Source organism: Anser brachyrhynchus, assembly GCF_964034855.1.
Source record: "Anser brachyrhynchus genome assembly, chromosome: 30".
Classification (NCBI taxonomy): domain Eukaryota; kingdom Metazoa; phylum Chordata; class Aves; order Anseriformes; family Anatidae; genus Anser; species Anser brachyrhynchus.
Window position 1 is genome coordinate 306,976 of NC_137723.1, and position 24,642 is coordinate 331,617.

General features: G+C 48.9%; 1 protein-coding gene across 1 annotated transcript; it reads right to left on the reverse strand.

Moving 5' to 3' along the window:
- Window positions 1–9: 9 nt before the first annotated feature.
- On the reverse strand, window positions 10–22,779 carry LOC308184188 (uncharacterized protein). The gene is made up of 24 exons (XM_080571021.1): window positions 21,555–22,779; window positions 19,879–19,974; window positions 18,842–19,072; window positions 18,131–18,153; window positions 17,662–17,777; window positions 16,737–16,769; window positions 16,269–16,399; window positions 13,894–14,124; window positions 13,704–13,726; window positions 13,435–13,474; window positions 12,508–12,701; window positions 12,024–12,447; window positions 11,021–11,113; window positions 10,014–10,244; window positions 9,747–9,769; window positions 9,495–9,610; window positions 8,792–8,821; window positions 7,669–8,261; window positions 4,858–5,031; window positions 4,204–4,323; window positions 3,615–3,637; window positions 2,998–3,113; window positions 2,641–2,709; window positions 10–1,530 (listed from the first exon to the last, which is right to left on the reverse strand). Exons 1-24 carry the CDS (start codon window positions 22,311–22,313, stop codon window positions 1,010–1,012), a joined length of 4,410 nt encoding a protein of 1,469 aa, XP_080427147.1. The 5' UTR covers window positions 22,314–22,779; the 3' UTR covers window positions 10–1,009.
- Between the last annotated feature and the right edge of the window lie 1,863 nt (window positions 22,780–24,642).

Sequence of the window (24,642 nt, forward strand, 5' to 3'; positions counted from 1 at the left end):
AGAAAGACATGGGGGAAGAAAATATTTTATTATTAATGATTGTTACAGTGTTATGAGGTTTCAAGTGTCAATCATTTGAGGAGAAGGGAGAAAACGGTTGAGGCTCAGGAGCAGCTTGGCTGTGGGTGAATTTTCCATCACAAATATCTGGACTGGCCACCTTTTATAAGGGAGGAACTCTCTATTGTAGGGCGTTTTTCCCATGCAACTAATGGGATGTTGGAGGAGGATGCATCTGCACAGATAGGGCTGGGTTTGGTAGCATTTTGGTTAGGCTTTGCCAACTGGGCCTTGTGATTCCTCCCCACCCACACATTATAACTTTTACTGATCAGTTTTATGTAATTAACCCTCTTTTTCCCCAAATTGGTTAGATTAAAACATTGTCTTGGGGGTTTAGCTAAAAGCTCCAGCCAGAATTAGCATTTTTCTTACGACATCTAGGCAGAATTTCATATCCAGCTCCCCACGTTCCATCCATGATTTAAAAAAACAGGCAGATAAACACAAAGAGAGAGCCAAGAAATTAAAAAGCTCTTGAGATTTGAAATGAGGCCTCAAGGTTTTATAGAATACTCCCAAGTGAACGACATCTCTTGAATTCTTTATTTAAAAAAAAAAAAGCAAAGTTTGGACCACTTGATTTGAACATGACAATCTCAGATAGGGACAACTATATTTGATCAAGGAAACCTGATATAAACTTGATATAAATGTGATATAAACCCTGGAAAATTTTGCCTTTCAGCCACCGTGGGTTTTTTCCATTTGCTCACCATTTTCCACTTCCACACCCCAGGTCCCCTCTGCAGCACTTTTCCCCTTTTTTTTTTTTTTTTTGCCCCACTTTCCTCACTGATATCAACCCCCCAGTCTCATGGGGATGAAGGATGTTTAAAAGCTAAAGTCCCCCCATTTCTTCTGTTCCCTATGGCCCCAAGGGTAGCACGGGAGGCAAGCGGTTGTCCAACAAGGCAATGGAAGGTGGAGGGATGCTGATGTTCATGTCTCAGGGACACAGCCTGAGCTGAGACCTGGCCCCCACCACCCAGAGCCATGGGCGGACCCTCTCCCCAGTGAATGAAGCGCGGGAAAAAATGAATATAAGGCCCCCTTCATCAGCGTCAAAAAATGCCACCGTCCCTCCAGCGTAGTCCAGGTGGACGCTGACCCTCCTGGGCAACATCCGCAGGGGTAGAAGGGTCACCTTGTGGGTGGTTAGTGCCCGGACCTGTCCCCCCCACTTCTCCACTCCCCAAATCCCCCCTTTGGGACAGAGGCTGAGTTGTCCCTTCCGAGCAATGGACTCTTTGGCCACCCCAATGGCCCAGTCCCCTTCATCCCCCACCTCCACCTCCCAGCAGTGCCGCCCGGTGGCAAAGCTCTGGTAGCCCAACACGAAGGGCCAGTAGTCGAATCTTTCGGGGTTATCAGGCAGGTCCTGCCGTGCTTCCACACGTCTCACGCTCTTTCGGTCCTCAGAGAGGATGAGGTCGGGGTGAGCCGTGTCGGGGTCCAGAGTGATGCTGGCTGTGGGGTGGGGGACAAGGTGTGTGAGGAGCAGGGTTGAGGCCTTGAGGATATGGGGGGGGGGCTACAAAAAAAATATGGACACACTGGAGATAGTCAACAAAGGGCTATGAAGAGGATGAAGGAACCGGAGCATCTCTGCTATGAGGAGAAGCTGAAAGCTGGGCCTGCTCAGCCTGACGAAGAGGAGGCCCATCAGGGCCTATCAATCCCACAAGGGAGGTGCAGACAGGACAGGGCCATACTCTTCTCAGTGGTGCCCAGTGCCAGGACAAGAAGCAATGGGCACAAACTGGAACACAAGAGGTTCCATCTGAACATCAGGAAGTGCTTCTTTCCTGTACAGGTGACCAAGCACTGGTACAGGTAGTGCAGAGAGTTGTGGAGTCTCCAACCTTGGAGATCTTCAGAAGATAGCTGGGAAATGTCCTGGGAAACTTGCTCTAGGTGGCCCTGCTTGAGTAGGGTGGTAGGACCAAATGGACCCAGAGGTGCCTTCCAACCTCAACCACTCTGTGAGGGGACCAGCAGGACCCAGACTGGCATCAGAAGAGCAAAAAGGTCCTGAAGCAGAAGGTGCAAGAAGCATAGAGACCCCTCTCACATGCAGGTGCTGTACACCAAGCAGAAAGACTGTTTTGAAGCCCCAAACCACCAAGAAGACAAGGTGCACAGTGGGTGTAGTAACAGCAACAGGCTCATGCAGATATTTTTGCTGACTTTCTGCTGCTTTGGTCAAAAAGAAATGCTGAGGGGAGAAAAAATCAAGGAAAACAAAACAAGACAGCAAAGTCTCAAGTACTTCATCTAGAGTGGGCATCAACTGTAGGACAAGGCCAGACTGGTTCAGCTAACCCTGTGGTTTAAAAAAAGAGCTAAAATCTGAAGACAGGGCTGATGAATGAGGTCAACCCACTTGCCATATTTGTTTCAGGGAAATGGTTAGGTATCAAGGCAAGGACTCTGCCCTGGGGCAGGCTTCCTCGAGTGTTACACCGAGATTCTGGCTGCAAGGTTAAGAAAACTAGTTTGGTTGCCCTGATATTTTGTATTCTTCCTTCAGCATCTATTTTTGGCCAATTCGGATATGGTTTATGGGTCTAGGCACACCTTTGTCTAACAGGTACGGCTGCTTTAGTTTCTCATGCTCAGCAAAAGGCAATTTGGGGCTAGGCGAGGCTGGAGGGGAACAGAGACAGAGAGCGGCCCATCCATGAACATTTTTCAGGAACTGCAACAAAACATATGTAATTAAGAGTGTGGCAAATGAGGCATTAAGTCATGTGGGTCTCAATTTGTCATTTCTTTTGCCCGGGAATAGGTTTTGCTCTTCCATCTCAGGCTCTCTGCAGTATTTATGTTCCCAAAGAGTGTCCATAATGAGCTACAGGCAGGTCAGCTCTTCCAGCTCTCACCAAAATACAACCAGTCTATTATTTTTTTCCCTCCTAAAACCCTTCTCAGTACCTTGAAGCTTCTTCAGAGTTTCCTTCAGAGCGCTATTCCTCCATGAGAAATGACAGAATCTCTCTTCTGGCTCTGGAGAAACATTCACTGGCAACTGGAAAGTCACTTTCCCACACCTGGAGAAAAAGCACCACCACAATTTCCAGAGTAGTTGTCATAGAGAATGTCATCATTTCAGGAAATCTGATGCCACCAGGAATGAGGTGATGGTGATGCTCATCCCCTTGACAACCCAAACCTCAAGAAAAGCAAAGGCTGAACTTCCTTGCTTGGATTAATTAATTCATTACTTTTTGATAGAGAAAGGCACTGCTTGGACAGATTAAGCAAGAGAAAAGAGTCAAGCTATTGCAGTGAATTAAAACTATCCTTTGCCATATGGAGGTTTAATTTTGAGACTAAAGCTCCTTTGATCATTTTAACTCCAAAATGGTCAAGAAAAGATCCATTGGGAAGAGCAGATACAAACACATAGCAGTGGTCCCCAAAATACCCTTCCAGACTCTTGCAATTTCCCTGAAGCAGAAGAGTATCCAGCAGCCAGTGATGAGTTTTCTCCTCTCTGGTCATTGCTTGTTGAAAAAGTCAAGAAACAGCTTTTCAGAGAGATCACGTACCTGGTCACAAGGCTTTTCACGTCCTAGGGACAGAAGAGAGAAAGAAGAAAGGAAACTCAGGTCGCCGTGTGAGCCATTTTCTACATAAATCACAGAATTAGTGAATTGTCCACCTGAGGATGGACCTCTCGGGTCTCTGCCCCAACACTCTGCATGGAGGAAGGTCAGCCAGCTCAGGTTGCTCAGGGATGTGTCCAAGGAATTTCTGGCTGTTCAAGCATGGAGATGCCCCCATGAAGAAGGACTCTGTCCCAGAGAGGCACCTCTCTTACAAGGAAGAATTGTGTCCTTAGATTTCACCAAAATTTCTCTTGCTGCAATGTGTACTGATCAATTACCCCTCATCCTACACTGGACACCTTGGAGAAGGGGCTGGTTTACTCCGTAATGCCACTAAGCCATTGCAGATCAGTGGGGCCTCAGGGAGAATTAACAGACATTAACAGCCCTGAGCAACCCCCCCTGGGACCCTCTGCCCATTGCCCATGCCAGCAGCTATTTGGGGTCACATTCCTAAAGACGGGGTCCCCTTCCTAAAGATTTTCCCTCGAAAAAAATTCCCTTCCCTCGGCTGGAGGAATTCACTCACCGATTGCTGGCTCTTCTTATCCTGTGCTTTTGTCAGACTGTCCAGCTGGGAAATCTCCTCCGAGAGCTTGGTGGTGGCTTTTGCTTGCCTCTTCTCAATCTCATTTTTCAGGTCTTCCAGCTGTGAAAGCAAGAAGAGCTCATGTCCTCCTGGGAACCTGCAGCATACCTGAAATCCAAGCACGGTTTGCCGGGGCTGAGCTTCTCTCCTTCCCTTTTAAGATGCAAACAAAGGAGCAGTGGGACAGGAAATACCACGAGGAACTCATGGAGAGTCATTTGCCACAGGAGGAGCTTACCGTTCAACCTGAATCCCTACCAAATTTTTGCTGAATTCCTGGAGAAATCGGGGAGGTGGAACCAAACTCGATGCTTAAAAAGAAAAAAAAGAAAAAAAGAAAAAAAGAAAAAAAGAAAAAAAGAAAAAAAGAAAAAAAGAAAAAAAAAAAAAGGCAACACAGATTTGGGCAGAAAGATGTTCCCTGCTGATAAAAGCCACAATCAGCTTTGCATGAATTTGGGCGGAAGGCTGTGATGGTCCTAGGCTTGACAACACAGCAGTGGTGCAAAGGAGCCAAAAACGATCTAAAGAAATGACCCTAAAGATGCTATCTTACTGCCCAGGGACTGACAGGTCAGGGAGGCTGACACCTACCAGATCCTCCAGTTTTCTGCACTCCAGGGTAGCTCTCCTTCCTCGGAGACCGTCTCTCGCTTCTTTCAGAAAACCTAATATCCGTCTGAATTTCTTCTGAAGCAAACTAAAAAAACCTGTTGTTTTTATCCCTTTGATGGGGCTGGATCTTTCTCTTCCTGTTCCTCCCCAGTCCTGGGCTCACGAGTGTGTTGAGCCTGCAAGTCTGCTCTTCACGCCATGTCTCCTGGGCAGGAGGTGGTGACACTTTTGAGGCTTGGTGGGGGTGTGGATGGGGAAAACATAAGAAAAACAGGAGGGAGACGTTCAGCCAAAACCTTGGAAGAGGGATTGCAACTGCATGCATGCAAAGGAGCACAAGTCGGGGTCCTCAGGACCCCTACCATGCCTTTTGCATCCCATCATTAAACCATAATATGCCCTCCAAGAAGCACTGCCCTGGCTCTTAGCTCACAGAGAAATATTTCCAAGCAACCTCTAACCCACTGGCTTTGTGTTAAGCTCCATGGCTAAATGCTTATGTTTTTATTATTATTATTATTATTATTTGCATCATCTGGCCAGGTTTGGAGAGACGAGTCCCATTTCCAGTAAATTATTCCCATCAGGAAGAGCCCCAGGGGAGTCGCTTGCTCCAGGAGCAGAAGGACTGGAAGCAAAACCCCTACAAGCACTTCCCAGGGAAGTGTGGCCTGGGGTGAGCAGGTTGGGTTGCTGCTGCCTTCCCTGCCAGTCATGGGAGGTGGGTGCAGAGGGGTGAATAGGGGCATTTAATGAGTCATCTCTGTCTGAGCTGGGCTGCTTTGCTCTTTGGAGGAGAACAGCTCCTCAGCATCAGCAGAGCCTGGGGCACAGCTCCTTTCATCTCCAAATGAGGTGCCTACGGTTGGGCAAACAGGGTGCACCCTAAAAAGGGTCTGCTTCTCCCTGCTGATTATGGAGCCTGGAAAACCAGCTGGGGTGGAAACCATCCGCATTGCAAATTTCTGCAGCAGAGTGACACCCTGGAAGGGGATTGGAGCTGGGAGAGGGCTGGATGGAGATCAGAGGCACCGAGGGATTCTGTGGCCCTAAAGTCAGAAGAAAATCGGTCTCTACCTCCCAAGTCTTACTGGAACTCAGTGTTTTGTCTCATGTTTCTCAGCAGCTGCTGCTTCTTAGAGGAGCTTGGTGGGACCGCAGCACCCCAGGGACCGACAGCAACCCACAAGCACGTCCTTGCAGAGCAGACTGAGATCTTTTCCCCTTCTTCACCCAAATTTCTCCTCCGGTCCTTGCTGCAATGACAGCAAAGACATTTCATAGTCCCCTCTGCCTTTCCTAGCCAGACTTGGTTTCGTTTCAGGATTCAGACACAACACACAGGGTGATAAAGATCACAAATTACTTCAGACCCCTCCCTGGCAGAGATAAGGGAAAGGGAATGACATGGGACAAAGAGCAAAAACCTTCAAGGCCATTTGAACTAAAGTCTTTTCCTCAGCACTAATTGTACCAACACTCTCCCTGCTTTTTTATTTTTATTTTTGTTAATCCTCATGCTTAAGCTCCTGCACAGACTTCAGGTCATCTCTAGCTTTGCAGAAAGCAGATTTTTCCATCCTGCAGTGAAATTCTCTGTGTTTCCCAACAGATGGGACCAGGTGATGCACAAAACTGAGGGACGTGGATGGAGGAAAGATATCATAGCACAGCAAATATCACTATCAAGACACCCCCTGCCCTCGGTGGTACCTGTGGGTATGGTGAGATGGGGCTTTGTCACAGTGAGCCCACTCATATCTTGTCTGTTATTTTGAGCCTGATGTCATCTGCTCCCTCCCACTCTCTCTTTTGGTTCCTCTTCTTGGTTCTATAATCAATAACCTGTTTTTATTTTGGAGATGCTGCTTCCTCTTTTGGGTTTCCTTAGAAGAACATCAGTTTTTGAGGGAATCCATGTAGGTGAGCTAGAGAAAAATGTAAGCACTTGTATTTTGCCTGTCCACTCTGGTTGCTTTTTATAGTTGAGGAACATCTAACCGGCACAGCTGCAGGAGCCTCCAGTAAAAATTATCCCATATTCTTCCTCCTCAACAACTAACAGGAAGAAATGGGCTTTTCTTGGGAGTTATCCAGCAAGGTGACGTGTAATGGTGTGGAAAAGTGCCTTTGAGGTGGGTTTGTTTCCCTTCACTGCCTGCAGAGGGGGCTTGACTGACTGGAGAAGGTGGAAAGGTAAGCAAGGTGTCCCCAACCTGTGCTGTTTTTAATTTTTTTGACTGAAGACAAATCCAGAAAAATACATCCATAGAGAGGCAGAAAATGGAGAGTGCAAGACAACTTTTTTTTTAATTCAAAAAAAATATCAGAGATCTAGACAGAGATAGAGACCAGCTCCCCAAACCAAACCAGGCATTGCTATTTGCGGTGAAAGACCACCTCCTTTTGCAGAACAGACTCTGGATCTGCCTCACAATTGACATCAGAAAGAAAACATTCTGGAAAGAGATATAGACTTATATACAGGAGGATTCAGTTAAAGGCAGAATAAATAAGACCACGTTTGAAAGCCCTGGATGTTCTCCAGTCTCGATCAACCCCTTTGTTCCCTTCATCCCTCATACTGGTTGATCCTTCCTCCTCGCTGTTGTCTGATGGTGTCCCCATCTCCCCATCCTCATGTAGAGGTGCCATCCCAAAGCTCTTGATGGAGAGGGACACAGGGGGCAGAACAGCAAGCCCCCTTGGCACGATGCCCCAAGCAACCACAGCAAACAGCTGGCATCACACAGGAGATGTCCCTTTCGTTAAGGATTGATGGACATCTCAAGGACAAATCCGGAGGGGAGACCTGAACCCAACCCAATCCAGAGGGGACATCAGCTGCCCAGTCATGGACTGCTCCTCTGAGGATGAGTTTTGGGTGATTTCTTGCAAGCGGGCCCCCATCCCCATCTTGAACCAAGGGAGGACCCTCTCCCCATTGAATGAAGCCCTGCTATAAACCAAGATGGGAGCATCGTCATCCGAGCTGAAAAATGCCACCCGACCCCCTTCGTAGTCCAAGGAGACCCGTATCCTCCTGGGAAGCTGGTTCAGGCGCACGTTGGCACGGGGGGATGTAAGGGAGTGATAAGCCTCCAGCGCCCAGATGCCCTCCTTGGGGGTGAGGCTCATGGGCCCCTTCCTCTTCGCTGTCTCTCGGGCCACCCCTAGAGCCCAGACACCCCCCTGTCCCACCTCCACCTCCCAGAAATGCCTCCCCGAGGTGAAGCCCTGGCAGCCCAGCACGCAAGGCTCAAAGTCGAATCTCTCCGGGTTGTCCGGGAGGTCCTGCGGCACCAGTTGACCCCTGACTTGTTTTTGGTCCTCAGAGAGTTGGAGGTTGGGGTGAGCCGTGGCTGGGTCCAGGGTCACGTTGGCTGCAGGAGAAGAGAGAATGAGAGTAATGGAGGTAGGACTTGGCCTTGGGAGAGGCTGGAGATGTTTCTCCTCCTCCTGGTGGCTGGGACTGATCCTGCTCTCCTTCCTCCCCAAGTTCTGGGTATTTTGAGAGAAGGGTGAGCAGGTTTGGGGCTGGTGCCAGACCTGGGATCCCCCAGCAGAGATGCCCCTGGGTGGAAGGAGAAGGGGAAGAGGACAAGCTGCAGGGCAGCACAGGGTGGGAGGGCAGAGGCATGGGGAGAGGATGGCTAAAACTTCACTGGGGGAGAAGGGGAAGCACAAATGCTCTTAGGTGTTCCCTCCGCCTGGCGCCCAGAGGGGTGTTTGGCTTTATAGGACCACATCTCAGCCCCTGGATGCACCAGGAGCATCACAGCATCAGGCTGCCACCCCTCTTCCCTTTATTCCCTTTTTTCTCCCTGTGGGATCGCATTGTTTTTCCCATTGGAATCTCTTCCACAAGCCAAAAACCACTCTCCCACCCCCCTACCAGCCATTATTGACTTACTTGGCTCTTGCAATTTAAACATCAGGCTATCTAAAAAGGAGAGAGATTTCACAGCATCAGGGTTATGTATCAGGCAAATTGGCTGCAGAGTAGCTTTATTGTTCAGGCTGGGGAACAAAACAGCCAAAGGGGAGGCAAAACAGCCAAACGGGATGCAAAACAACTAAAGGGGAGGCTTGGAAAGGGAAATATTGAGGATGTAAGGGCTTAGCTATGTAAAATCTCTGGGTTCACTTGCTCAGGTGATGCTGTAAGATCCACACAACTCTCCCAAAGCTGGGGGAGTTGAATCTCCTAGCAAGGCTAAACTCATCTCCAAGGGGCACTAGGAGAGCAATTTCTCCCCTTGTTGTAGCATCCCTCCCTGGCTTTGTAGCCACGTGGAGTTTCCCACCAGTTTGGAGGTAATGGGAACAACTGCACCATCATCTCCATTTGAATTTGCTTTTTACATGGGACTTGGGAGAGGAACCTCCTTTGAGCATGGCTTTTTTTTTTTTTTTTTGTGCATCTCAGCTTCCCCACCAATTCATCTTTACCCCAGAAAAAACTGCCAATGTCCTTCTTTGGTTAAGTTTCAGCTGCATTTATTTACAGCAGTTCCTAGGTGGGTTTTGCATTAGCAGCCAGCACACAAGAACCCAATTTCTCACAGATATCAGGAGCAGGAAGCAACGTGCCCTCTCCTGACCCTTCTCGGTACCTTGGCATTTCCTCAGCGTGCATCTCACGAGGACATTTTTCTGAAGAAAGTCCTCAAGTCTTCTTTCCAGATTGGGGGAGATCTCCACTGGAGGGTTGAACTTCATCACCTCACAGCTGCAAAGAGGGCAAAAGGGTGGAGATGTAGAGGAACTCTCGGTGATAGGGTGAAACCTTGTCCTCAGGATTTGCCCTGGTGGCTTCCAAACCCCTCCAAACATCAGAGTGAAGGGAAAATGAGGAGTCGCGTTACCTTTTCAAGAGCCTTCTGATGTCCTAAAGGTGGGAAGAGAGAGGAAAGACAGTCATGGAAGAGGAACACCAAAGGCTGCTGCTTCCGACAAAGGTTATATTTTTTTATATTCAATGCAGTGGCAAAGAATGACCCTGCCCATGTGATGATCCCACATGTGGACAAGAGACACCAGGGAGCTCACATTGAGCTGAATTTGGGCTCCCAAGTCTTAGGGTTTGCTCTCTCCCTCCACTTCCCACCTGCCCTGATGCCTTGGGCTCTCACCAGCAGGAATTTGCTCGCTGGCTGCTGGAATTTCCCCTCCATCTCCCAGATCAGGGTGTCGAGGTGGGCCATCTCCTCTGAGACCTTCACCACCGCTTCCTCCTGGACCCTGGAGATGGCCCGGTCCAGATCTGCCAGCTGGGTCAGGAGGAGGCGCTCTTGTTCTTTCAAAAACTGGTGCAACTGCTCGAATTCACACACTATCTTCTTCCCTTCGTTTTTGGTTTTCTCCTGCCAGGACAAGAGAGAGAAAACCAAAGGGATAAGAGGGGCAGGAGATATCCCCATGCAGCAGATGTGCCCACCACAATCTTTACAGCTGGCCAAACCTTCCCTCGTGGATTTTTTTTGAGTGTAGTTTCTCTCGATGGGATATTTCTGGGGTGGACTGGGTTTGTCTTTATGCAGGCTGCAACAACCCCATCCCATTGTGGAAGGAAAACAACTGGAATCGTAGTTGCCTTGGGTGTGAGATGGGTAGGAAAGAGGGGGGGGGGCTCCCAAAAAAAACCTCACCACACCCAAGTAAAACAGATTATTGCTTCAAGGCCATGGGGCTGGTGTCAGGATCCCATGTCCTGGGCAATATTCAGATAATGCAAGGTTGAAATTAACACCAAAGAAAAGCCAAAACCATCTGGCTGGGGATTTAGAGACCAGGGATAATTTGGGAAGCTCAGCCTGGAAGCAAAACCAACGGAGGGAACTGGAAATGAGCTCTGTAAGAGGGAGATTTACAGAATTTAGGAGGAAAAACTCCCAGCCAATACATCTGTAGGCTCTCTCCTCTCCTGGAGCTCTGTGCCTCCTTGCAGGGGAGCTGCAATGCTATCTCCCCGGCGCAGCCTGTTGCGAAACGCCAGCAGATAAACCCAGGCTTGGCTGTCTCCCAGCTCCAACAGCAAACCACTCCGCAAGCCAAGGATGCAAGATCCAGCCTCAAAACAAACCAGCAAAACCGGGGTTGGGTGAAGAAGGAAAAGAAACCCTCCTCCAGGGCAACCTACCAAGTACAAGTTTTTCCTTGCTCTGGATTTTCTGCTTTCCAGGTATTTTTCTCTCTCTTCCTTTAAAAGCTGGAGGCGAGCCTGGATTTCTTCCTGTGACAGAATAAAAAATGTAAATGGAAGAGATGGGAATTTTTTTTTTTCCACTTAAACACTTTCTCCCCCTTGCATCAGATGGGGGAGGCTTTGAACAGGCGCAGAGCTGGGGGATGAGAAAGGTTCGTGAGCAAGCTGTGCTGTTCTGGAATTATTTGCAAAGTAAATGCAACCTGCAAACACCAACCTTGCTGCAAGCACAGTGAAAAAAAATCTTCAAGAGAGCATAACACCAGCAGAAATCAACAGTTGATGGGAGGCATGCAAGAGCAAGATAACCACATAGTGAGATTTTGCTCAAAAACACTCCCAGCTTCCTGTAAATGGTGGCTCTGGGATGCCTGTCTCTGTATTTAATAGCCCTTAGTGGACTGGTTTAATGTTTGGTGTACAAGGAAACGAGAAAATGTTTGGATCCGGAGGAAAAGAGAAAAGGAGCAGAGAGAAGCGGAAGAGGCAGCAGAAAATTATTTATCTGTATGGGAAATTAAAGACACGAGGAAGAGGGGAACAAAAAAGCAGTATTGCCTTGAATAACTGATTCAATCATGGGGAGAAAAAAATGAAGAATTCCTGAGCATTTTCCCTTATTCTGGATATTACTCATAGCTGGTATTCAGCACCTCTGACTCAACAGCAACATAGCTTTTTTTTCTTTCTCCACAGCTGTAGGTGAAGGTCAATAAATTAAAGGAGGGATGGGGTGGGAAATCCCCATGGGAACACTGCAAAGAACCAAAGGTCCCGGCAATAAAATGTAAACAGGAAGCCTGTGGGTGACACCCGAAGATCCCCGTTGGCATCTGCACCATGGGGGTGGGTGGATGCATGCAACGGGCTGCGTTTTGCCCTTACCAAGGGATTTTTGCTCTGCTGGGAAAGCTGCGAGCACATCCCAGCGCTTTACCTTGTACTCTTGGGCAACCTCTTCGGCGGGGAGCACGGTGTGGAGACGGTGAGCTTGGGACCGGTCGCATACTGTGCAGATGGGCTGCTGGTCCTCCTTGCAGAAGAGCTTCAGAGCCTCCTGGTGCTGCTGGCACCAACCCTCGTGCCCCGCTGCTCCTCTGCCTGCCTGCAGGCTCAGCTGCTGGGCGATTTCGGCGATCTTGGCCAGCTCCCTGCTGGGACGGAAACTTTTGTGCGAAGCCGTCTGCCTGCACTGGGGGCAGGAGAAGTTGCCCTCCAGCCCTTCCCAGCAGCGGGTGATGCATTCCCGGCAGAAGTTGTGGCCGCAGGGGATGGAGACGGGCTCCTGGAAATAGCCCAGGCAGATGGAGCAGGAGGCTTCACCTTGCAGGCTCTCCGAGGGGCTCTGCGAAGCCATGGCTCTGCCTCCGGGAGAGGATCACCGCTCTGCAGGAAGAAGAGGGGCCCCTTCCTTCTTCTGCCGGGAGAGTTTTATCAGGGAAATCCGTCCCCAACCCCAAACACCACCAAACAGACCTCGAGGCTCAAAGGAGGCTGGAGAGGACAAGTGCACGCCGGGTTTCCTCCTCGCCTCCCCGCGGTTTTGGCTCAATGCCCTCCTCAGACATATGAGGCTCGGCAGAGAGGAGGCTGGAGGGCAGGGCACTTGGATGGGCTGGAGAAGTGGTTGAAAGCTCCTAAAACTTTGGGGTCTCAGGGGTGAGCATGAGTTAAAGGTGGGATCATGCAGCAAAGGTCTTAAACCCACAGGGGGCTGCGTTAGCAAAGTGGTGGGGAGAGGGGAGGCTTTGATCCCCTCCACCAGCACATCTGAGGCTCCTCGTGGGGGACTGGGACCAGGCTGTGGCTCCCCAGTAAGGAGCAGACAGGGACTGGCCACCAAACTGGATGGGAATGAAGCCCAGGATGGATGGGGAGAAAATTCAGGTTAATCACCTCCCTTTGCAGCAGGGTATGGAGGGTAAGGATGGTGATTTCTGCCCCCTTCCAGTTGTTAACCAACCTCCAAAGAAAACCAAAGAGAAATACAAAACAGAAAATGAAAGCACACAGGCCACAAATGCCTCGAAATTGCCTGTTAGCTTTTAATTCCCCATCAGTACAAGTTTACAGGAAGCCAGTCATGTAACGATTAAACCATCAAATACTTTTTTTTCCCTGTGCCTTAGGGAAGAAGGTTGAGGTGAGTGCAGCCATCCACCAGGAACCGTGGGTGGATTTTGTCCCCTTGAAAGAAGCTGGCAGACAACTAAATATTTTTCAGTTGCTCACAGCATCAAAAAAACCCTCATCCTCCCTCCCTGATAGTCCAGGGTGATTTGTATCTGCTGGGGGACCTCGCGTAGACTCAAGGGTGTGATATTAGAATACCAAAGCATAGCACTGACCTCCATCTCCATTGTCTGTAAGAGCATCTCTCTCTCCCACCTGGAGGAACAGAGGAGATATATTTACTTCTTGTTGTACATGGATATTCCACATTGTAGACTTGGTAGAGCACAATAAAGTCAGCAAAATAGACAACGTGATCGCACATCACCTTTGTAGACGTTCTTTGATTTGCTTCATCCAGTGTTTGGATCACATAGGGAGCCACCAGCACTGGCCACAAACTTGTTCTGGGATGATACTTGGTTTTGGTAGAAGGATCACCTACCTGCTCAAGTTGTTTTTGATATCCTAGAAGAGAGAAAAGAAGAGGCTTAGTGTCCTGGAATTCCTCCTCTTGGACTACAGAGGGCCCCACTCTAATGATGTCCTGTTTCTAGTAAGTTAGATATGAAACCAAGAGCTGGAGAACCATCTGGTTCTCAGCTGGTGCCTTCCCAGTAATTTTGGGGTCTCACCTTCAGGATTCCACATCCTGGCTGCTGGCATTTCCTCTCCACCTCCTCAATCAACCTGTCCACTCTCGACAGCTCCTCTGAAAGCCTGGTGAGGGTTTCTTTCCCCGATTTCTGTATTTCCATGTGCAGATTTTCCAGCTGAGAGAGCAAGCAGGCCCCCTTCTCATCCGGGAACTTGTGCATCTGAGCACATCTGCTGAGAACCTTCTGCTTTTCATCTTCCATCCTCTTCTGCCAGGGGAAAGCCAAAACATGTAAAGAACAACAAACAGAGAGAGGGACAGGACAGGAGCATTGGGAGGCAATGGTGGTTCATGCATCCAGGTGGACTTGGGGAAGACGCAGAGCCGATGCCCTTTCCCTGCATCCCTTGAGCATCGCCCACCCATGGGAGAGAGGAGGAGGAGGAGGCATTCCTCCTCTCCTGCCCCATCCCCTGCCAAGGAGAAGCTGTGGATGCCCCTTCTCTGGAGGTGTTCAAGGACAGGTTGGATGGGGCCTTGGCCAACCTGATCTAGTGGGTTGGGACCAGGTGACTTTTAAGGTCCCTTCCAACCCGAGCCATTCTATGATTCTTCTAAGCCACTGGCTGAACTGAGATCCAGCCCTTCTCTAGCATGGTTTAAGGCAGAATATTTCCAGAATATTGCTGGAAAGTAGCATCTATTCTTTATGGAGCCACCTGGGGAGGAAGAGAATAGGAGACGCACATCCCATTTTTACCCTTCTCTAAAAGGTGCTGCCATTCTCGGTCTCCAAAGCCTGTCCTTCAAATCACTGCAGGTCTGGTGACACAAGAGCAGCTCGAGCAGGAGTTTTACAGCCTGCTGGAGCACCTAAGGGAGGTTGTAATACAGCTGGGATGGGAGACAACCATGGACTGAAAGGGCTTCTGAGATATTGGGAGTGACAATACCAGACCAGGCAATTGTAAGGACCTCAGCACCGCACCTGTATCTCTGTAGAGGTGTTGGGAAGGACTTGGAGATCTCTTGGGTGACCCTAAAGGTTCAAGCACACAGCTTCCTGCCCATCCACTGGGTACCAGAAGCAATTTCTGCCTTTGGGGTGAGGTGGGACTTCAGACTAACACCCTTCAGAGATGCTATGCACCAAAGATGCTTGCGCGTCCCTGGAGATTGCTCGTAAGATGACCAAGACCTTGCAAGGCCCCAGCAGCTTTCTCTGGTTCATAGAGGGCAGCAAAGCCACCAGGGTTTGCTGAGCTGAGGTGTGGCACAGCACCATTTTCTCGATTCTTCTCTGACAAGCAAGAAAAAAGCACTTGAAATATAGAAAGACACCAAAATAAAGTTTTTTCTTGTACACTGTTGACATATAGAGAGGACTGCCTAATAAACCCCTTGACCCAAATGTCTCTAGATAAATTCCAGAAAGGCAGGTTGGAACTCTTCCTGTTCATCTTCACACCTCCAACCTCCGATTTCTCCTACCCCACCACTTGGATAACCCCAGCTGAAACTGATGGGGTTCAGCTCCAAAGCCTCAAATTATCAACGTTCTTGCCAATGCATTGGTGATTTTAGCTAGTGGAAAGTAGCAGTTAAGACACTTAACTCAAGCGAATCCTCTTTTTCTTTCTAGCAACTAAACCAGGAACCAGAGGCAGCTTCTTCAGCCCTGCAGGAATTTCACAGAAGAGATCAAGGTTCATCAATGAAACCCGTATGCCCAGGGCTGTTGCAAAGATTATAGGCTTCATTTTGCTTCTCCTCCCAGGGTGTTATTCCCTAGTAAAATCTCTGAGAGTACCCAGATATTAAAAAAAATCCAGAGATCTGCCCAGTGTGATCCTTTCTCAACCTGCCGCTCTTGAAATCCCCAGGAATGTGAGATTCAAGGTGGACACTGGGACTTGTTCCCTTCACTTTATTCTCTACCAGCCATAGAGCTCTGAAATACAGTGTGGTTTCCCAGATCAAAGCAAAGCCTTCTCCAAAGCACGACATTTCCATCTTGCTGTCCATGCTGTCTCAGGGAGCCAGCTGGATCCTGGACTCCCAAACCCAGAAGAAAGGCAGGATTTTCTCTCCGTTGAAAGAAGTCGGCGTAAAAGCAAAAGCCAAGGTCTCATTATCGGCGTCAAAGAAAGCCACATGTCCCTTGTCGTAATCCAGAGAGACCCGGATAGTCCTTGGCCTCCCATTCAGAGGCTGAACGGTTTCAAAGGAGGTGAAGGCTTGAAACCTGTCCCCACAGATGCCAACAGCCCAAATCCCCTGGGAAGGGTCAAGGCTGATCCAACCCTTTCTCCAAGCCGAGTCTCTGGCCACCCCCACAGCCCAAAATCCCCTATTCCCCAGCTGCACTTCCCAGTAGTGCCTCCCCGCTGTGAAGCCTTCGTGGCCGAGTACCGAGCAGTAGGTGTCAAATCTCTGTGGGTTGTCAGGCAAATTCTGGGGTGTTTCATCCCATCTCACACTCCTCCGGTCCTCAGAGAGGACAAGGTGGGGGTTTGCTGTGTCTGGATCCAGAGTCACGTTTGCTGTATGAACAGGAATCATGAGGGAAGAAAAACAGTATGTCAGAAGGAAAGATGATGGCCATTTCTCTCTATCTATGCCTCTTTGTTTTTATTTTATATTATTTTTTCCAGGGATGGAGTCTTGCCCTGACTGAAGCTGTTGGGTGAAGGCTTTCTGCATGATGTATGCCCTGCAGATCTATTTAAAGGCTCCAATTATTTGTTTATAATTCTGACCCAAAGGGAATAGAAAATCATCTTGCCAACCCACCAGAAAAGTGTGATTTCCCAGCCTTTATCACCTTTTCCCACTTGGGTCCCTTTCACCCCAGTACACTCCCAGTCTCCCAACACTTACCCCATTGCACATCCAGTTCAACCGGGAGACTCTCTAAGAGGAGAGAGGCAGAGAGAAGTGCTGTTATTTTTTTTTCCCCTTTACAGAGGCGAGAGAATGTATTGGAGGTAGGTAAATTTGTGGAGGTGTAATTTTTCCCTTGCAAAACAAGTCAAATCTCCAGGTGAGCAAGTTCAGCAGGCGAAATGCAAAAAGCTTTTCCTCTCACACCACTTTGATTGTAAAGACTGAAAGCATAAATACTCAAGAAAATAGATTTGCTTCTGATTATCAATTACAGTGGACTTAGTGGTACCAATGGCACAATTAATTGCACCATTAATTGCTGGAAACATATAATCAGAAGAAGCTTTTATTTTCATGCATATCCCTGCTTTTGCACTCCTCCATGCTCAGCCAGCCTTGGAGACAGCAAGCTAGGCAGGTGGGCCTCCAATCCCAATATAATTGTGTTTATGAGGATATTTCTTAAATTCAGAGTCAATTTGCATCAATTCCTACTTGGATATCAGAGTGGGAGGGAATGGAACAGAGTTATCTGGACACGGAGAATTGTCTCAAAGGCTTATTTAAGACCACCAATTATTTGCAATATGTTGACCTTTTCGTGCTGACTCCCGCACGGATGGCTAGACGTTACCTACAGCCTGCTTGGTTTGATTAGGACCAGAATCAAGAATGTGATTCATTTCCTTTGTGTAGCCAAAGGGAGGGGCTTGCTTAGTCCTTTGCATTACTCTGCATTTCAGACACATTTGCAAATACGTCTGGGAAAACAGTCACCCTCCCTCTTCCATCTTCAACCCCAGATAGGAGGGTTATTGAGTAATTCATCGCTAGCATTCCTTAGCTGGGCTTGATGCTGGTAATTGGCTAGCATCCACCTCTATCCAGCTGGGTCTAGATTTTTTCCCTTCCTTTGTACCTTTGAATTTCCTCAGGGCTTCCTTCAGAATGATGTTTTTCTGAGATAAATCCTTGAGGCTTCTTTCCACTCGGGGAAACTTCTCCGTCAGATGCTGGAAAGCCCTTGCGTCACACCTGGAAGGAGAAGACTTTTGTATTCCTTCCTTGCCAAATAAGCTATGCAAAAACCCCACTTAGAGAAGCTCCTGGGTAAGTATCTTTTTCCCCCAAAAATCATGTTCAATTGGGTCAGCTATTTCTTGGTATATCTCTGGCAGCATCAATCCCAGTGTCCCCGTGGAGGAAACAGGAATTCACTTGCTCTGGACCTCCTCAATGGGAAATGATGAATTCTTACAGAGGAGATGCTGGGGATGCAATCTTGCCCCAAGTTCATCTCCTCCCTAGCTCCTTCCTCACCCTGAGCACTGGGGACCCCTCCTGCTCCTCACTTTCTGACACTGTGCTGGGGACAGAGAGCCACATACCTGGTCAAGGCACTCCTGGCATCCTAAAGGAGAGAGAAGATGGGAATTAAACTTTGAGTGATCTTCAGGCCTCTTTATGTCTCTTATCTCCCCCAGGTGTTGGTTGCAAGCATGCTTTGCTTGCTCTGGATTTTCTTGTGCCAGCAAAGTGCAAGATCAGGGGCCTCTTGTACTCACACAGTGTAAATGTGCCCCATTTAGTCCCTTCAACCAAAGGCTAGAAAAAAAGCACTTAAATACAGCTGTATGTGGGGAGAGGGGGGATTATATCCACTTCCAAACACCGCATTGCTTGTGTCCTAGCATTGCCCGACGTGATGCCTCCAGGAGTGAAAGTTATGCTTGGTAGTTTAGACCTGGGCTTTAGCCAGGATTTATTTATTTATTTATTATTATATTTATTTATCATATAAATATAATAAATATTTATTATTTGTTGTTATCCCTCTGCAATGGGCGTGCATCAATTTCCCTGGCTTTGCCTGGGGCTGGGAGGGGAAGAAGTTGGTGGACATTTCCAGGATGCTGAGTTATTAATTCTGGGGTCCTCCTCCTGGGTCAGAGGTGATGATAGCACAGCTCACACACCATGTAATACAGCTGAAACAAGCATCCAAACTACTCAAAATGTCAAGGCAAAGAGAACGTGAGGGGAAAACAAGCGTTGAAAACATCAGCCCCCGTGTTTTCTGCCTGGCTTCTCACTCTCACCTGCAAGGATTTATTCTCCGGCTGGGGGTTCATCCCTTCCAGCTCCCGGATGAGGTTGCCCAGGTGGGAGATCTCGGCAGAGATCCTCCTGTCATTCTCATTCTGGGTCTGCACTATCTCCTTCTCTGTGTCCTCCAGCCACATCAGGAGGAGCCGCTCCTGCTCGTCCTGGAACTGGTGTAGCTGCTTGAACACCGACATGATTTTCCACCTCTCGGCTCTCGCCTGCTGCTGCAAGGCACAGATTGAAAGGGATGAGAACAGAAGACATCCAAGACCTAGAAAATCTGGTTAAATAAAACAGGAGCAAGGACTCATCGTTGGCCATGAGGTTAATCTGAGTCCACAGCACACAGCTCTGGGTCTCCTTCAAGCTTTATGCAATGCCCCGTGGAGTCATAAAGCACTTGTGTCCCTTTGGGTTGTTTTTATTTCTCGGCCGTTTTCATTTCTCAGCTGGAGAAACACGAGGGCAGTGTTGCACCGTGTTTTTCCTGCAGCCTGGACATCAGGCATTGCATTCAGGCACCTGGGAGTGTTTGATGGGGCAAACCCCATCCAGGTACCTGGGCACCCTAAGCCCAGGGTCATCATCCTCACCAGGACCCTGCTGTCACTGCTGGGTCCTGGGTTAAACATGAGCAGCCCCATGGATCTTGTGCATCTATGGGGCTGGGATGGTTGATGCACCATCTCTCTGGAGCATCATCCCAATATTTCGGCTTGAAAATCCACCCAGGGAGACTCGCACACTCATCCATCCTCTGTCTGCCTCCGAGAAGCAGCTCAGCTAAGCTGCAAGTGCCTCCCATTAACAATTAGGAAACCCCCTTGCTCCCCACCTGCGTTTTGTGGCTGCTGATTTCCCCTCGAGAAACAGCCGTGGTTCACCCACGGGTGCCTCGCTGAGATGGAGCGAGGGCTGGAGGTGTTTTCCTCCTCCTCACCTCCGTGCTGCGAATTTATTTGCCCATCCGTTGCCCTGGGCCAGACCCTCAGAAGCCACCTCTATGCATGCAGTGGTGGTGAGGACCTACCAGATGTTTCTGGCTTCTCTTCTCCCCTGTCGCTTTTAATCCTTGGAGTCTCTCTCTCTCATCCTTGAGGCTCTTCAGTTTGCTTTGGATATGTTCCTGGGCATTAAAAAAAAATTAAAAAATCATAACAATCTGCAAGTTGGTGGGGAGAGGGATGCATGGCTCCAGTACTGCTCTAGCTAATTCCTGATGTATTTGTGCATGAGGCCATCAGAAGCTGGAAATGTTTATATATTCTTTGCTCTTTTACCCCTCCTCACCCCTAGACCTTTTCTGCAAAGCACCTTGTGAACGAATAAAGGCAATATTTAAATTTGCATCTTCATTTACACCCCAATTCTTATCCTTGCCAGTTCCATCTCCCAAGATATTTATGGCCTGTTATTTTCTGCATTCCCTGCAATCAGTTCTGCCTTAGTTGGTCATTTTATCCCCTGATGCTCACGACATGCATTTTTCCCCTAACCAGGTCCCTTGAGTTGCTGCCTCACCACTATAACTTCCCATAATCTGCAGAATCAGTGTTCCTGCCCAAACTTGTCACCTTCAGCTGCTTCTGCAGTCTGAGAAATAATGGAACATGAATACTGAGTGATGGATAATGTCCCTGGAGTTTGTTTGTAAGAGGAGATGTGAGTGAACCTTAGAAAATCCTATTTTTTAAATTGCACACTTAAAAGACTCTCCAATGCCAAGTGCCAGTGGATGGCTGCAGTGCACACAACCCAGTAATTTTTTTACATCAGCATATTTTCCCCTTCCTGCCCCTCACTTCTTCTTTTTCCCAGCCCTGTTTTGTGCTCACGGTGTGACTAACGCCACCTTTCACCTCCCCATTCCCAGTCATTTCCTCTGTTGTGGGCAGGACGAAATGTCACGGAGCTTCCTCCGCTCAGGCAGGGACTTCTCCTCCTCCTCATCCTCTCCTCCCTACAGGGAGCTGCAAAGCCTCCCGGTACCATTGTGGTTATCCTGAGACAGTTGCTCAGAAACAAATTCCTTCTCCTTTTGGGTTAATGAGTTGATTTGCAGCAGAAAGGACAACTCATCTGGTATTTCCAAGGTGATTCTTGCACAAAAACAGAACAGAGCATGCAAAAGTGAGGTCCAGCTCTGGTAATTTGAGTATTTTGGGTATGAGCTACCAGCCTAAGCTTCCTTTGTTGTCCCTGCAGAGGGTGAGAGTAAATAAATTGGTGGCTTTCTGTAAAGGGGTGCAAGCTGGGAAGCTTAAGGTGAAATCTCCCTTTTGGAGGTCTGGGTGAAAATCAGGCTTCACCCAACCCTTGATGCCTGGGAGCAGATTTTGGAGGATCAGACCCAGCACTCCCCCCACCTCCACTCCCTCCTGAGTGTCCCCAAACCACGTTGTGCCCATTACCATGCATCTGGGCGCCTGTGGGGTGGGGTGGTTGAGTTAGGTGAAGGCTGGAGCTTTTTGGGATGGGTTTTTGGGATGCAAAGAGAACCCAATGCAACTGGATGGTCCACCAGCTCTACCCCGCTTTATCCCAAATCTTGATACAGGACATCCTTGGGAAATCCTATATGGGCATCCTTCACCATATCCTTGAGAAGGTGGGGAAGCCCCCAGGGAGTGGTCCTCGATCTTTGGTGGACCAAAAGAAAAAAAAGAGGGGAAAAACAAGAGGAGCAAAGCATTGGAGATTTCTTACTTTGCACTCCTGGGCAGCTTCTTCGATGGGGGCCACGGTGTGAGCGCGGTGAGCCTGGGACCGGTCGCAGACCACGCAGATGGCCGTCTGGTCCTCCTGGCAGAAGAGCTTGAGCGGCTCTTGGTGCTTCGGGCACACGCTGCCCGCTCGGGCCGCGTCCCCGACCCTCGAGATCAGCTTCTTGGCGATCTCCGCCAGGTTCCTCAGTTCCCGGTTTGGCCGAAATTTTCTCTTCTGGGCGATTCCACGGCACTGAGGGCAGGCGAACCTCCGGTCCGATTTGCCCGAGCATCGCGTGATGCAGTCGCGGCAGAAGCTGTGCCCGCAGTTGATGGACACGGGGTCGCTGAAATAATCCAGGCAGATGGAGCAAGATGCTTCTTTCTGCAGGCTCTCCAGCGGGTCGCACTCGGCCATGGCTGCTTGGAAGAAGAATGACACGGTTACTTTCGCTTCATTGAGTTTTTCTTTCAGCGGCGACCGGGAGTTTCCCTCTGGCTTTGCTTTCTGAAATGGGAGGTCTTGTTTGAAAAGTGCAGCGTAAAAGGAAGGAGGGGCGGGGGAAAGGGGAAATTCGAGCTGTTTTGCAACACCCTCTGAAACCTGAGTCACTCCAAAAAGGCTTTCAAGGTCAAAGCCTTGCTGCTGCAGAGAGAGAAGTGCATCATCCTGACCTGTGGCCTCTGAGCCGTGAAATATTTGGGTGGGAGCACCCAGCAGCAAGAACAACTTGTGGGTGTCACCACTTTCCCCCAGCATCTCTGTCCAGCTATAATGCAAACCCGCAGACTGCAGGAAAATAAAAACACACAAAACACACACAAAAACCCTTTCCTTTCCCTTTTTCCAAGGTCTTTTTCATCCCAAGCTCCCTAATGCCAGAGCTTTGCATCCTCAGCCCTCTTTTAGGAGCAGATTGCAGCCTACAGGAGGGCAGGATGTGACCATGCAGACACCAGGACCAGGACCAGGACCAGGACTAAACCCTGCCAAAGGGTTTCCAGCCAAGCCTTGGTGTAATTTTAAATTATAAAAACCTAAATCAGGTTAAAGCTCTGCGATATACTAGCGTGTCGTTGTGCATCTCTTATCTTGCTCGCGCCAAGGAGATGCTGGTCCGATGGCTCTGCTTTCTTCACGGCCGTCCCTGCAGCCTGTCTGCCTGCGGCTCCCCAGAAGTGATTCAACAGAGGAAATGAATCACACAGAACCATAAAAAAAAAAAATAAAATACCAAAAATGAGCGAATTGCTTCAGACGGCCTCGGTGAGATAAGTCACGGTGCGCTCGGGTCACGGCGGCCGTTTCCTGCCCAAGGTCGGGCACTGAGATCGGACCCATCCTGCGAAGGGTTCTGCTGAGATGCTTTTACAGACCCTTCCCCCAATGATGAGCAATTTTCCTCTTTGGGGAATTTTTTTTCCCCATGTCAGGCTTGCAGAAAATGCTCCTGTGTCCGGGCATGGTGTTTGCATCCCTTTAGCAGCTAAAAGTCGCGTTCATCCCCTACCCACCCATGAGCTGCTGTCCATTGATGCACTGCTGAGACCTTCATCAATCCCAACCTTCATCATCCTCCCTGTTAAGCCAACCTACAAACCCAACAGTCCCAACTGCAGAGCATGGATTAATACCAGATCTCAGGAAAGCCTTCCAGCTGGATGCTGGTTTTAGTTCATTCTTTTTTTCCCCCTTTTTAGGATGGGCCAGCCTGGCTTCCTTTCCCAGCAGCTTCCCCACCGCCACGTCAGCCCCCCTGACTCATTACCAGTAACTCGAGATGATTCAAAAACCTCTGCTTTAGCCGAGATGAAAATCTCCTTTTTTTTTTTTTTAATTATTTTTTTCCTCTGCTGTGGCCCTAATTTTGACCCCGCTACCACCGATGTGTTACCTGTGGTTATCATACGTGGTCCTGATCTGTACCTATGGATGAGTGAGCTGCAAAATCCCCCTTTTTGAAGAAGGCTAAAGGGAAAAAAAAAAAAAATTTCCAACTCTTGCAAGGGTGGTAACATTCTGGCCTCGGTTCAAGGTCTTTGAGGTCTCTCTTGGCTGCTTTCTATCATTTACGTAGCTGCTGCAGCTCTTTCCTCAGGCATCGGCTTTGCGTGCTGCCTTCCACATGTATGAGCTCTGCTGCCTCTAAATGAGAAAAATTTAAAAATATATGCTTATAAATAGAGATATAGATATTTCCAAATTGCAGAGAGAAAGGCAGAGAAAAAAAAAAAACTGAAATAGCATAGGGAAAAAAGGGCAGTGAGGGGGATTCTCTTTTTTCCTCTTTTTTTTTTCCCCTCTTCTCCTTTTTGCTTAGAAAAGGAAATAGGAGATGGGCTTTCGTAGGGCCTCATTTCCCTAGTAAATGGGCACTGGGGCTTGCAAAGTGTTTGGAAAGCTCATAAAAAGGGGAAAAAAATAGGGGAGAAGGGTGGTTATCCTCATAGCACACCTTTTCCTTCCGAAAAACTTAACCGTAATCCAGGATGTAAAGGGCACTGAGGAGGTTTACGGAAACGTGAAGATGTTTTTAGTAAAAACTCGCTGAGCTGGGGGTTCTGTGGCGCTTTTTTGGTTGAATTTAGGCGAATTTGTGGAAAGTGGGAAAAAAGGAGAAAACCAAAGCGCCCAACGTGGGGCTCGAACCCACGACCCTGAGATTAAGAGTCTCATGCTCTACCGACTGAGCTAGCCGGGCTGTTTGTAAAGTAGGCTCGTGGTTACATTCTCCTTCGTGGGCCCGGAGCCGCGCTGGGTCCCCGGGTGGTCCCGGTGACCCCCCGGAGCCCCCCGGTAACGGCGAAGGGCCGTTTTTTGAACTGTACCGGACAAAATAAGCAGGCGGGGAAACGAGAGCTGCGGTTCGAGCTGCACCCGTGGCCGACGAGGTTGCTGAAGGCCGAAGCATTTGAAGGCAGAAAAATGTGAGGAGGAGGAAGATTTAAGGACGTGTTTCTGCCCGGTTTCGAACCGGGGACCTTTCGCGTGTGAGGCGAACGTGATAACCACTACACTACAGAAACTCGGTAGGAGAAGGCCCACCCCGTCCGTTTATATCCTCACAATACTAACGGATGAGTGGCTG